This window comes from Tenebrio molitor, chromosome 1 (assembly GCF_963966145.1).
Source record: "Tenebrio molitor chromosome 1, icTenMoli1.1, whole genome shotgun sequence".
In the NCBI taxonomy this organism is placed as follows: domain Eukaryota; kingdom Metazoa; phylum Arthropoda; class Insecta; order Coleoptera; family Tenebrionidae; genus Tenebrio; species Tenebrio molitor.
In genome coordinates, this window is record NC_091046.1 from 10410288 (window position 1) to 10425899 (window position 15612).

Genomic DNA, 15612 nt, shown 5'->3' on the forward strand with positions numbered 1-15612 from the left:
ATTCTTCATTCGAGAATAAAATGATCTTAATAAAATAAAATATTAGAAATATATTTAAAGTTTATTGATAAATACACAATACAGAATTAATCTTCTCACATATTGCATGGAATCGGAAACACTCAATTACAATAAAATTCACAAATAACCACGGACAAAACAAATGTTCTACAAATCTAGTAATCAATCAATTCTAATAATACCAATCAGATTATTAGGTCCTTAGCTAAAACATGACTTTAAAAGCCTCGAAACTTAGTTTCATACATTTATTTATAAAATATTATAGCTTCAACCTTAACATCCGTGATATCATATAACAATTGCTGTCAATATTATTGCATTAGTAACAATTTGGCTTTACTAACAACAATTTATTGTTTTTTTTATTTTTTTAGAAAATGATAAAATTTAGAATATTCTTTGTGAAAGTCCTACAAACTCATATCAGTATTGGCTAGCTATAATAAATTCTTTTAATCCAAAATTTCTCTTAAACCATTGATGTTCTGATTTTATCAAAAATAGTCTACATTTACCCTCCTTCCATGATTCTCTTTCGTAATTACGTTATATAGAATAATAGAGCCTTATATTTATAATATTTGGCCTAAAACATTTGGACCACATTACAAATGTTTTGCTTTTATTTATCAGATGTGGAAGAGTATTCGTAATGTGGCGACTGCAGAAATTTTAAAAACTTAACAAACAAAAACAATAAAGCTAGCCAAATATACAGATTATACAAATTTAAAATAAATATATATCTATCTATATATTATACATAATCAAATATTTCTTACCATTACGAATATACATATATTATAATACTTTATCAATATAATTTGTGAACTAAAAAAGAATGTATGCATTTCACAAATAACTGAGATCCACTTTGATTGTAATCTACACTTTTTTACAACAAGTACATTCTTACAATTCCAGTGATGTAAAAAAATATAGAACATTTTAATATTCATGGCAGTTACTTATAAGTTAATCATAATATTCTCCAATTTTTAAACAAAAATTAATGCCAATCGTGGAATTGATAAACTCAATAAGAGATTCAATTAATAATTGCAATTACACCATACAAAAACGACTAGGCTTGCAGTCTATAGGCAATTCTTAAAGTATAATATACCCTCTAATTTACAAATACAAACTAGTAAAAATCATATTCAAAATAATAAATAAACTTGCATAGACTCTTTTGATTAATGCACTAATGTAATCGATAAAATTGTATGTATGATGACAAAGTCGAGTTCTCGAATACCTTTCCGATTTTTAAAATTTCAGTTTCAAGAAACTGCAAGATCAGACCTGAAGCAAACACATATTCTGACCTCGACTCGAAAAATATTGCTGCCGTCAAGAAAAAAAAATCATAAATACAAACTTTTTTTTATATAAAGTTTATTCTAAAATACTTAGCGTAGTTTGTGTTTAGAAGAGGAACACTTGTGTGTCATAACTTTAGTATTTTTTTTTTGGCAGTAAGTTCAAGACACCACAATTACGATATGATCAGATTTTAAACAATATATTGCTTCAAATAACGTATTTAAAAAGAATTGCATAAACACAGAAACAAAATTCAACGTTATTCTAGTCAGTCGTGATTATCAAAGGCAGCAGGGTAATTTAAACTGTTCGTATAAAAATAAATAAATTCAAATAAATACATACATCGACAACCGCAATTTAATACATCACAATGGAGGAATGGAAAATTAGGTTAAGTTACACTGCCACGATAAAAGCGAAAACGAGTCACAACCAAGCAGACTTGGCATTGGAGAAGCTGAAAATTTCAAATTTCATTTCTGTGTCTATCGACAATTGACTTGTTTAAATGTTTTGATTGATTGAATTGTTGATAAAATGGTGTCGTTCGTAGACTCTTGTTTGGACCCAATCAACAGATTGATTTGGAATATCCACGTCAAAAAGTTCCCGTCACAGACAGCTTCCTACATATACATATATGCCATAACTTCGAATATTTCACCCTGTGTGACTGGTTGAGCGGGTTGAAAATATTGGAAATTACCAATAATTATTTTCTTTTAAATCATTTGTACTGTCACCATGAGAAAACGATTTATGCGTTTCTTCAGAATATTTACACACTTCACAGCAACAGAACTTCTTTATGTAAACATTTGTACAATATTACTTAATGTCATAAAAGTATTTGTGCAACATCAAATAAATTAAGTACTAAACAATATAAGTTAATTTATAAAAATATCAACTGGTAAAAGGTATGAAAGAACTATGACTAACTAAGTTGATATAACTCTAATCTGCAAGAAAGGCATAAATCTTTACAAACACAACGATTATGTATCAATAAATTAAAACAATCTAAAGAGAGCGTGCATTAATTGTTTTTCATAATTTGTCTGTTTATTTCCTCTATACTAACTTGTTCTTTCTTGAAGGCACTGTCTCCTATTATTGTGCCTTGATTTGAAGACTCGTCGTAACCTGAATCTGAACTGCTATCACTGAACAGTTTGGTGACGTTTGTTTCACCGATCTCCGCCTCAGCCTTTACTTCGCTTGATGGCAGCTTGCACTTGTGCAAACGCGCCGAGCAAGGTTTCAAAAATCTGTTGTCCACCATTATTTCTCCGCACATGCCACGGAAGATCGTTCCGCAACATATGATCTCCCTTCAAAAGAACACAGATTTGTTAAAACTTCAAAATAAAACCTCCTCCTTATAATTTAAATTCAACTTGTCCTGACCGAAAAAGCGACCAGACATCACAAATTATTCCGCCGACATTTTAAACTTGTCGAAACAATAGATTTGAATTAGTCGAAAAAGTTCAATAACCTAGCTGATTTAATACGATTGTTGCAATCTCGCACTTGTCTATTTTTAACAATGAATTCGGCGCAACAAAAAATTCTGTACACTTACCTTTTCCAGTAGTCTGGACAGATAAAATCGCTCACTTCGGGAATACCAACGTCCCTCCTCTTGGCCTGGCCTTTGTGCCTCCGACTCTTGACCGCCACGTTTTCCTCACAATCGCTATCCCTAGGACTCGCCGTGCGGCTGGACCCACCGCTGGGACCGTCCTCGCACAAGAAGTCCACCTCCGCCATTTCGACATCTTCGTTGCCTTCGCTCTTGTCCGACAAGGCGGGACTGAAGGCCCGCTCGAAGTGCTTCTTCTTCTTCAGCTTCTCCACGCTGTCATCGATCTTCTTGTTCTTACTCTTGAACTTGGACATGGACTTCATGCCGGGACCGGCTCGCGCGTCCACAACCTGATTCGGATACCACAGTTGCATTTTAGTTTGCGAGAGCATTTCAATTTGCGAAAATTTTCATAACAAATGAGAGGCTGTTGCTTAAACAATAGGTCCTCACGACGAAAATCAACGCACACTTTGCTCGTGATACTCACATGTTTCCAGTTGCGATCGGATCCGGCGGGAAGTTTCTTCCATCTTTTGACCAAAAGAACGCAAGCGTTGCATATTTCGCCTTGTCGCGGCTCGGCCAATTTGAAGCACTTCATGAAGTCTTCTTCGTACTTTTTACTGTCCGTAAATCTGGAACTGATTACCAACATTCAACGTGCTGCCGAACACCACCCCGACGGAAACTTACCTGCTCGACTTAGCCTTACAAATACAGCATCCAGTAGATGATCTATATACCTTAGGTCTATGGAAGGAAAACATGATGGGGCAGGGGGTGTAGCGCCTAGACTAATTAAAATCTGCAAAGAAAAAAAATATTCTTAAACGATCGATTTACCACAATTTTCACCGCTTTTAACTTCGCAAAACTACATTATTTTTCCCCAATTTAAAATCAAGCAGGTATGATTGCCGACCGACTCAGTTGTGTAGCGGCAGCCATCGACGTTGCAATTTCTCTTTCTCATCATATTACTATGCGACTGTTTAAAAGCAAACTTAATTAGAGACTATCATTTTATTATGTGCAAGAAGTAGGGTAGAACTAAATGCTAATAAAAGTAATAGTTTCGACGATAAAATTTTTATTGTGCAGATGCGCCTTGCAGTAAGGATTCGATTCCAGTACGACTGTCATTTTTATAAAATGATCTTCATGTATGCAGTGAGCATACCGAATCAACAGCAAAGCACCACGACAGCCTTGAGATTACAATGAACCCTCAAATAAGTGTATAAACAGGTCAATGACCAATGACCATTAGACATAATCTACATCCATCCCGAGGCGTCCTTTCCAAAATTGAATTTTGACGCCCAAACACCGTCTTATTTGGAATATTAATTGACCAATCGTCGTCTAATTAATTGAGAACGTATTCAAATGAACGGAAGATTAATACATCCTCGCTCCCAAAATGGGTTGATTTGAATTACCAAATCTCATTACCTACCAATCCGATCTCTTCAAGACCGAGGTATTTATCATGTTTTCCAACTCACTGGCAGATAAAGTTGTTGTTTTTAAAATGTTTCATAACAAATTGTACACATAACAGGGGCACCTTAAACTAGATGATGTGTTTGACTTAAACAAGAATTTTTAATTTTGTACTCATCGAAATTGGTGCTGATTTAAGCCGTCATTGACAGACAACAGCTTGACAGTATCACATTGTGTGTTGGTTAAAAATAACCACGAGCACGACGCCATTCGACACCTGTTGTTCATTGAGTATAAAAAGGGCTACATCATGTGATAAACGCGGTGCAGAATTACCAAATTGTGGAAAAATGTAGTAGAAATGTCGGTAGGTTTGTCAAAAATCTAGTCCCACAGTAAAGCGAGGCTTTGATAATTTGTCTGCGACTAGTCCGACACATCTCATCTGTGACTGTTGCCCAAATTATTAATTATCTGTTCAATGAGCCTTCGTCCGATCGAATCATGGCGACAGTACTTATTAAAATTAATTATAAAAAGGTTAAACTTGACGAAAAAAGACAAGTGGCCCCGCATGTCATTATTCTACGTCTGATCGGTGACATTGAGTCCAGATAGGTAAATTACGTTATATCACCGTTTAAGGCCGAGGCGGCCTTGTTTGCTGTGTATGTGTAACTTTTGATTGAAATTTTCCTCTGCATCTACCCATGAATGACTGCGAGAGTGTTCCCCTTATCGAGGTCTCTGTGCACTTTCGATTAATTCGGTGCAGGTTGCAAGTGCAAGTTGCACGTGTCGACAAAAAAACGTTTACGTTTAATCTGGATCCACTCGATTTCGAATACACCGTAGTGATAAGCGATCGATCGAATCCTGTAGTATTGCAATCAGGAAAAGGACTGGCAGTTCGTATGACCTTTTCACGATTAATTACCGGCTCGTTATGCTAAAATCTCGCGATTGGTCGACACCGACCAACGTGCACGAGAGACATTGACGGCGTAGAAAAATACGCAGCGTTGAAAGGGCGCAATTTGGTTACCTGAGAGTGTGCGACACAATAAACGATGTTGCACGTTCATTTCAACCACAACCGATATGTATGTACGGATTGTTTTGTGGTATTGTTGTTGTCGTACCGAGCTAAAGTTTATCTAACCGAGCAAATGAATGTAAACAGTGTCTATAAATACACGAATGCCTCGCTGTGTAATTTGCAGATACGAAGAAGAAAGAAAGTAACGTTCAATTATCAACATTACAAAGTTGGATAACTGATTATGCATACCGTAACGAATTCCGATGCAATATTTCTGCTGTACGTCGATTCGTCGGAATACGCCGACAGCTATTTCGTTATTTTGATAGTTACAAAAATGTTAAACAAACCGGTAATGTTGGTTTATGTTTGTCGTACACACGAGTGATAACTTGATGCAGGCACTGGAATATTGAACATTTTCATCCGACTTTGGCTGAAATTTTCAAAGTAAAGATCTGTTCCAATTAAGAAGTATTTTGGTAGAAGTTCATAATCACAGAAATCCAGGAATTTTTGTCAAAAGTGAAATATTTATATGTATTTGTAAACCATACAAGACGATTTCACAAGAGGTAGTAATTTCTACTGCAAAATTAAAATTGTCATGTGAGAGTTTTTTTGCAAGTGACTTGTTGTTCACTGTACAATGTAGTTGAGGAGCATTTTCCACCTAGGATTTTTCACATCGTGAATTGACATGAAAAAAGGAAACGAAAGAAAAGAAACCAATTTTTTATAGGTACAGGTGTGATAGCATGCGTTGTTCTAAAGAGTTTTAGCCAAAATCACCTTACTAAAATGTGTACGGCAATGAAGATACAATAAGTAAATCTTTTTGAAATTTTTGAAACCGGACCAGCTCAAATTTGCGCTTATTTGATAGAAATTAGAATTGACAAAACAAAAATCAAATGAGCATGGACGTTAATCAAAAATACTGTCAGAGTTGTCATCTATTTAGTCGGAATGGCTTTATTATTAGCAAAAAAATTAGCTCACAAATATGTTGCTAATGTATGGGCAATTTTATCACGTTATCAGAATGCAGCTGCGGCGTCCAGAGAGTAAGCAGAGCGATTTCCAGAAAGATACCATCCTGGGCCACTTCAGTACAGCGGAGAAATAGACAGGACCGGACTCAAAATTTTAGAAAACAATAAAAATATACAATCAATTATCTCCGTTAATACAAACATTTTACTAAGAAGATTTAGGCTAACATTCTTAAGAATAATGTATATAGTACACCTCAAAAAACAAGAAATCGATTTATTAGTTTTCCCCATGTAAAGATGCCTTTTTGAAATTTGACTGTCAATTTTTTTTATGTAGGTTAGGTAAGTTTGACAACATAAAATGTCGCTGATATTTTAGAACACCATAATATTGTCTGTTCTGTCCTCTGCAAGGTGCTCCGGATCGACCACCCTTCTTCTAATTTGGAAAGAATGAGTAGTTTCACGTTTTCGGTTAGATTAAGCATTTTGTTTGTCAAAATTGACATTGACCATTGATAAGAAATGTAAGTGCATTTCACACTGTAGAAAATTAGGTGTACTCTATAATTTTGAAATTAACTGTACCTCGTGTTACAAGGAACGCCTCAACTTCGAAAACACCCTGTAAATACAGGATTATTAACGTAAGATGACGAGCCTGACCAGGTAAAAATGCAACCCAAAATACGATTTATAAAGCTATCTCGATCCCTATTGCATTATCATAATGCACATAAAACATAGATTTTAACGTCAGCCTAATGAATGTCAAGTTATGACAGAAAAATACCTCTCTCAGCAAAGTATGACTTAATAACAATAATAAGAAATTGAAATCACAAAAGTAATGCGTAAGTAGATTGGTTCTGTCATCGTTCTAAAACATTTTCAAATAGTAAATATGAATGAAAAATGCAATGACAGATATACCTTTCAAGTCTATTCCATGCATGCGGTGTAGAATTACCGTACTGATTGAGTTGGCAATAAATTCTGGTGACTTTTGGTGACTTTTATGTCAAGTTCCAACGAGAAAACCATTTTATTAATAAAAAAATACAAAAACCAAGACGTTTAAATATGAAATGTATACCAGCTGTCAATAACAATAGTGTCAATAAAACAAACCGAAATAGGTACAATTCACAGTCTTGAAAATTTCATGTAAAATTTTTTATTGCCAACTGAAACAGTTATTGTTGCTCAGCCTGTAGAATTAGCATAGCGACTATTTCCCGTCGTTGTTTGATCAAAACGAGAGAAAAGTTTACACCACGGCAATGCTCGAATTTTGATAACTACCTACTGTCACATTTTGATATTTGATCGATTTTTTGGTTATTAGTGTCAAACTTATTGAGTTTTTGTATCAAACGCATCATTAAACTACTGTTATCGACTTTTTTTGTGTTAATTTTGCTTGGATTGTATGTTTTCAAATTTGCCGCGTTCGCCAGTGTGAAACGTTCTCCATTCGAAGCGACATCTACTGCATTCTTAAATGGAATAGACTGTAACAGAATGCCTTCTTGGATTCTTGATTTAATTTTTAAATACCAAAACACAATGTATGTTTTGTAAAATGTAGTTTGGGTTGCATTTTTACCTAGTCAGGCTCGTCATCTTACGTGAATAACCCTGTATGTATTTGTCAGAGGAATGCGATATTTCTCAAAAAAAAAAAAACGGCTTCATTAAAACGTTAAATGTTTACGACTCAAATTAAACGATTCCCTTCTTCATTGTGTCTTGAAAGCCAGTTTTGACGACTAATACAAAACTAGAACTACAGGTCTCGCCAGTTTTTATTTCGTCCTTTTGAATATAAAGACGGTTCTGATCAACTTAATATTATTTTAGCTTACATAAAAAATGACTGGAGATTCAAGTTATAAACAACCCATATCAACCACAACCTCTTTTGTGAATCCCATGTACCTATTTCAAAATCCGGTGATGTTATCATGATTTCAATGACACCAAATTTTTCCTAAACGTTTGAAAGGACTCTCATTGATAAATTATGCAAAATTAATGTAGCGGTAATTGAATTAAAATCAAATATTTACCTGTTTCATTAAAAAATTTGAAATTTTTACAGAATATTCTGCAGCGATACACAATTATTCCTGATTTTTCAGAGAATTTTAAATCGATTAGAAGTGGGTGTTTTGGATCGAACGGTAAAACTTGAATCACCCTGGACAGCGTGGACCACCAAAAATGAAACAAGCGTGTTGCATGACACCTAACCTCAATTTTTCAAAAACGGCTGAACGGGTCAAATTCATTGGAAAGGAACTCTAAAGTGGTGGTGTATAAAAAAATATACATATGTACTTCATTCTTAGAATCTTAAATGCCCTAGGGCCTAGGGTATAAAAAGACATAGAGCTAAAGTAAAAACGAAACATGACATCACGTGGTTGGCGCAGAAGACGAATGTAGATCAGTTGAATCCAGCTTACGTATATGACAGTGTCGGAGTCAACAATTTTCTTTTGTTTACGCTATAGAGGGTGTTGGAGGAATGTTATGAAGATGAAGATAGTTTTTATTATCCTATTAGAGGTTTTACAACAAAAGTAGATGATCTCGGTGTAGAATTTCTTTCATAAGGTGAAGAAAATTAAGTTTTGTTCCTAAACTGACGACTGTATGATACGCCCCTGTCAGCCAGCGCGCATCCTAAGCTCCGCCCTGTCATGTTCTTTGCGCCATAGAAAGAGTGTATAAAAAGCAAATTTTCAAAATATCTTCAGTTTAAGGGAAACGTGAAATAGTTATTTGCACAAGTCTAAATCCATTTTCAGAACCAATTATTACTTGACGGTTTAATCATGTTAGACCAACAACGAGTGAGACAATGTAATCAGTGGTACGTCAGAAATATGTACCTGGAAACTGACATATTTGTAACTTTGTAAAACAAGGCTTGGTTCCTGATACACGAACAAGTCTAATCAGAAACATGAAACAATTTGATGTAATTTTGACTTTGAAAAAAGTCGATTTCCAGACACTCAAATATGTATTATCGATTTAACAACTTTGACAATCTGTCTATACATAATTATTTTATGTTAAAACACTCAGAACCTAAATACGAATCATTATCTAAAATCTAAAATTATTTACCGAGTCGACAGTCACTTACAGATAAATCATTCCCATTAGAATAGCAAACAACGACTCTGTTACTATGATGGAATGAAATAATAATCGTTAACACCTGTTCTTGACTGTGTTATTAGTATTACTATATTATCTCATCCTTGGTACACAACTGCATTGTTAAGTCAGAAGTAAAGAGAAAAAGAAAACGGAAAGGCGAAATGTAGGCAGTTAAGTAACTGGTCTTTTCTTCTCGACTGTAATTACACATTTGGAGTCTATCTATCTTTACGGAGCTCAGTGTAAGTTAGTGTACCAATTTTTAAGTTTATCCAAAAGACCTCGTTAATGAATCCATCCTGATAACGAAACGAGTATTTATACACATGGTGGACATCAAGTCTGCTATTTTTAAACCGTGTGTTTACCGCAAAATCGTCGAGAAACAAGCAACATTATCTGCTTGTAACCACCTGATAAGAAGGTATCTAACCAAAGCAAAAACATATGTATAGTGCAGAAATCCACAAAGATATTCGTCAAGCATGACCTACGCTACGATAACGACATAATACGAAAACCGCAAAATCGAAACAAATAAAATGATAAATCAATCGAAATCGAGCGCGTCCACGAGAGAAAGAGGTCGGTTTGTTGTTCGAGGCGCCGGGGGCCCCACCACACGACACTAACGGTCGCGAGGATTAAAATAGACACAAGACGACCGTGATTCGATTTTGAACCATCATCATTTGCGTGCGATCAAAAACATCGTCGTCGCGACACCATGCAATATGTCGACAAACCTTAAAGGGCATTCACCCGCAGCATCATCCACGCGCCTTCGGATCAAATCGATGAAGAGACAAATGCAACGTTGTCGACTCGAGCATCAGATCCTGCGATCGCGTATCAGGGGGTCCTCGACGCCTTTACCAGTTAAATGGGGCAAATGCACCGATAACCAACTCGACACAATTTCCACTTTATTCCGCTTCGGGACGTAATTCCATCAACTCATTTTTTCCCGTCAAAAGTGTTCATTAAATTATTGATTATTGAATTTGCGACACAGTAATTAAAATTTTGCTTTATCGGGGTGAAAACGAAATATTTTCCTTACTTTGAAATGCAAGTACGACTCACTGTTGTCACATGTGGACAGATTAATAAAATGGACAAAAAAGGTATCAAGATAACGATTTCAGCAATGATGGGTAAAATAAAGCGATAATTTTTTAGGTCTATATTGCATAAGTGGCATAAATTATTAATCATTCCGATAACAGCCAACAGTAAATGATGAACTATGTATACCGAAAACTTTATATTTTGGTACAGGAATGATAGAAAGAAACTGGTGCTTTCATGTTATAATCTTCCCTAGAAACAAATTTCAACCCATAGTCCCAGGGAAACAATTTTACAAACAAGAATTCAAATCATATTATTTTATCTTTAGGGTTTTCTAAAAATATGTAATTACTATATAATATGTTGAATACTTTCAAATTTTCAAAATTGCTAAAAAATAAATAGGAGCCAAAAATGGTGAACTACCAAATAAAATAAGACTAACTAAAAATATAATAAAAATTCTGTAAATGCAGACACATTTTCAATTATGCTTATAAATAAAGTTCATTCGAGTTTCAAAAAACGACTTTGCATTTGCAACAGCACTTTTATGGCATTAGCATTTGAAATCATGTACTTTAAAACTGTACTTATTGGGAAAATATTCAATCCAAACTATGATTTTTTGGTCCCTTTGTGCCTTTATTTGGTTCAAAAATATTGAAAAAGTGCTGCTGCAAATGACAAGTGGTTTTTTGCAACTTGAGTCAACTATATGTATGTAACAACTTTTCGCTTAAACAAATTACCTTTTAATTTTGAGAGACGGATACGTTTTCACTGGTCATTTACTTATTTCGTATTACGAAGATATTCTACCACAGTGCCAAATTATACTGAACTTGAACACACCCTTCATAATCTACTTTTGCCCCTCCACCAGTAAAAATACCACTATCGGCATTTTCTTACTAAAGTAAAAATTACACATTTATTACCCTCCAGGTAAACATTGTGACAATAGCGAAGATTACCCGTACGGATAAATGCACTCCAACATTTAACTGCGGGTATTATTACTGTTTAAGAGAAATAACGACATTTTCCATGTTGGTTTTGTGCTAATATTTGAATTTTTTCCAACGATAAACCAGATAACACCAGATTATCGAATTTGTAAATTTAATTTATATTGTATAATTTCATTTTAGTATCGGGTGGCAAATTTGTCTCAAAATAATGTGAGGTTAGTATTTTTACCCCTAATAGAAATATTGACTAAAATCATAAATCACACCAACAAAGAAACAAATCTTAAAGCACCCCCATCCGGTAATTTATGGTGGGGTGTGAAATAACCTCTGCCAAATATTTGGTGGCACCCAACGGGCAAAAATTTTTTCTTACTTGAAAGTGTAAGTACATAAAAAAAGTGCGTCTATTGATATTTTAAAACGACCTTTTGATTCCTTCAGTGGTTTATTTCCCGCTAACAAAGATTGCGGTAAAAGTGGTGAGTAACCGATCCTCAATAATCCGCAGGTACAAGTCTTGAACCATCAGAGTTTTTGTTCATCATAAACGACCCAAAATGTTAACTAGTGTTTAAAAAGTCGTTTCAAAATATCGATAGACGCACTTTACCTGTAAGTGGATTGTAAACTGTTTCTTTGTTGGTGTGATTTAGGATTTTAGTCAATATTTCTATTAGTGGTAAAAATACTGTAGAAATTTTATTTTATTAAAAGAACTTCCAATCAATTCGTGATATGTACTACAGTTCTGAACATCAGAAATCGGACATTTTTTGAGATGTACTCAGCTTTATCTAAATATGTAAAATGTAGTATTAAACATTAGAATTTACTTCAGTAAAGATCTTTGTTTACTTCTTTATATCTTTATTGTGGGTATCAATAATAACAGCATCATTCCACGAAAATATCCCATCAAATAAGAGAGTATAAATACTACTCCTGTACTTACAGTTTATTAGAAAAACCCTCAAGTTTTTCAGCTCCCGGAATTTAAAAGCCGATTAAGAGTGTCATAAAAATGTCACTTAAAACCCACTCCAACATTTATGGCACATAACAAAAGAATGAGTTAGGTAGTGGCACTTTTTTAAAGATTTTTTTTTCATCTTGATTCGACAAAAATCCAAATAAACGATGTTAATTTGTAAACATCTTAATTTTTTTGGTGAATTATTTTTTAAAAATCAAGTATGAAACAATGTACAGGGTGAGTCAAGTTTTACCGCCCGATCGGAAACACCCACTTCTAATCGATTTAAAATTCTAAAAAAACTTTGGAATGATTGTGTATCGCTGTAGAATATTCTGCAAAATTTTTCACTGTGAATCCTTTCAAATATTTAGGAAAAATTTGGTGTCGTTGAAATCACGAAAACATCACCGGATTTTGAAATAAATGGAATTTGATATTAAAGTACAAAATTTAGCCATGATTTATTATTAAATTGAGCGGTCACTTGAACAAAAGAGGTTGACGTGGGTTAATGATGGTACCCTTTATGGACTTAAGAATTATACTAGAAAAGTTCTCAACAGATAAATCAAATTGTAGCAGATATTTTTCCCACAAAAATGTTCCCAATTCAGCTATTGCTGAATTAGTGGAAAAAATCAGTGCTTTATGAGGAACTAATTATTGTTATCTTAGAACATTTGAACCTAGACAAGACGACGCATAAACCCTCATCGCTACCTCTAACATGGCTCCTCGTATGACATAACTTTCTGTGATGGTATTTTTACAACATTTACAACTGATAATCTCCAGCAACATTCGATAACAATTTAAACTCTCTCAAAAATATTTATCAACAAATGCTCGAATAATAATTCACTTCTCATATCTTGGTTTCTGTACATATTTACTCCGTAATATTGGCAACAACTGGGCGGTAGCTCGGCCAGAAACGACGCTCCTAAATAAATATGTATTTTACTTTGTTGTGTATCCGAGTTTCAAGACACACATCAAAACTTGACTTTAAACTTTTCAATATTAACCAAAAATCGACCCTAACTCCACATGATTAAAATTCACATAGAAAAATGAATGACAGTCGCTGCCGCCAAGCACGAGCCAAGGAGTCACAATTTCAAAACAACGTTAAAGTTTCTTGCGTTGCTTTTAAGATGTGAAGCTGGGACACACAACAGCTACCGCTGTTACCCATTAATGGTAGGATGCGGTGGCTCTCAAAGGTAAACATCGGTAATCAGTTTGGTGCGTTCACGAGATCACACAATGATGGTCCAATTAGACAAGTTTCGGTGAATTCTTGTAAATGTTTTTAATCAAAAATTGTTACAATGCAATCAAAAATTGTTGCAATATAAAACTGACAGAATGTCTTGTTTATACTATTTTGAATGCAGCTCTACTCCTGAACGGATTGTCTCGTAGACATGATGCGACATTACTGCAAGTTTTGTTGTAAAATCTCGATTATCGTTATTCTGAACCCAAGGATTATGATATGATAATCGTTTTATTCGTTCACGGTGTCAATAACGAACAGGTTTGTGTCGACTATTGTTACTTCCCCTTTCGGCTGCAAAGAAAAAGGGTATCGGCAACGCTGAACGGCCATGATGAACAACGCGTGGTGTCGCAAGAAGCCGGTCCTGCCACACGCACAGCCTGCCTGGTGCGTTTTCGCCACGCGTAACGCTTACCACATGGACACAAAATGAACAACTCTTAACCATTCACGTTTTACGTAACATTTTTGTGGTGTTATAGACGGAAATTCGGGAATTTCGAGTGGGCGTACGCTCATATCAATACAAATGCATCCTATCTCCACGAGGCGATCTATTGTTCAGATTGTTGGGGTTAACAGACTTTTGTCCTTAATCGTTCGTACGACGGATAAACAACAAATTTAAAATGCCACTGGGCCGCACCGTCCACGGGCACAAGAATTAAATGTCGACGGGTGGAGCGACGTGTTCTTATCGGCGAACGTTCCAATTACGAAAAATATACTGTATTGTCACGTAATCAAAATCGTCCGGTGCTAGAATCAACTGGTACGAAGAAATTTGTGCACTTTCTACGTTCTTTATGGTGCACCACGAGAATGGTGTCAAGATCGTCGGTGGCAATTACCAGGAATTCGGGACCAACATTGCATAATTCGACCGGAATTGTGGTCGTGTTTAAATGGAAAAGGGCTCGATTTGATGCAATTACAAAAGTGGAACAGCCTAACACGTGCATGTTGAGAGAAAGCGGGCCTACGTGCCAAACGTCCCGACTTGCGTGAAACAAACAAGATAACAAGAGAATTTCCAACTCTCCACGAATTTACGCATTTTCCCCATTATTTCGGCCGATTTCGGCGTCGTTCATCAATATTCATCAATAATCGTCGAAATACATGCAATTATTTGACCTGATTACAATACTTCAAACCGTACTTTTAACAAACGCTGGCTACAACTGATGTGACGCCAAAGAAAAAATGCTAATTTTAAATGAACTACGTGATAATTTCGAATGACATTCACTCCGATCGAAAGGTACGACTCAAATTGGTCAAGTTTCGTTAAAATCATCCAATATTTTCATGTAGTTTTATAGAAAAATTTGACAATAAAACTGATAGTTCACTTACCAATACAACACAGATGACGGCTAGAAACACAGATGGAACACTGCGCATCTCAATGCGCAACCCGCAACATGAGTGTTCATTTTCAAAAGATTTTTCTTGTCCTCGCTTAATCCTTCACTGTACTGACTCCCAACTCGTCGCGTTTTTTACACAAACAAATCAATACCAAAATAATTGCCAAATGTCGTGTTTTCACTATTGTAACGAAGCGCGCGGGACTGGTTTTGACTACCACTTCCGTTACGACGTCAAAAATTGAAATGATGTTTCCTCTTGCAATTGAAATGTTTGTAACGACGATCGGGCGAAATTTCGACTTGATTTG

General features: G+C 35.2%; 1 protein-coding gene across 3 annotated transcripts; it reads right to left on the reverse strand.

The window, feature by feature from the left end:
• Positions 1–42: 42 nt before the first annotated feature.
• On the reverse strand, positions 43–15585 carry LOC138126882 (SIN3-HDAC complex-associated factor). 3 transcript variants are annotated; one of them, XM_069042687.1, is made up of 5 exons: positions 15288–15585; positions 3644–3755; positions 3438–3591; positions 2945–3297; positions 43–2690 (listed from the first exon to the last, which is right to left on the reverse strand). In XM_069042687.1, the coding sequence occupies exons 2-5, from the start codon at positions 3715–3717 to the stop codon at positions 2396–2398; spliced, it is 876 nt and encodes a 291-aa protein (XP_068898788.1). In that variant the 5' UTR covers positions 3718–3755; positions 15288–15585; the 3' UTR covers positions 43–2395. The 3 variants fall into 3 exon arrangements, with proteins under 3 accessions (XP_068898788.1, XP_068898806.1, XP_068898798.1); XM_069042705.1 differs by lacking the exon at positions 15288–15585 and adding an exon at positions 11443–11616; XM_069042697.1 differs by lacking the exon at positions 15288–15585 and adding an exon at positions 5445–5573.
• Positions 15586–15612: the final 27 nt, after the last annotated feature.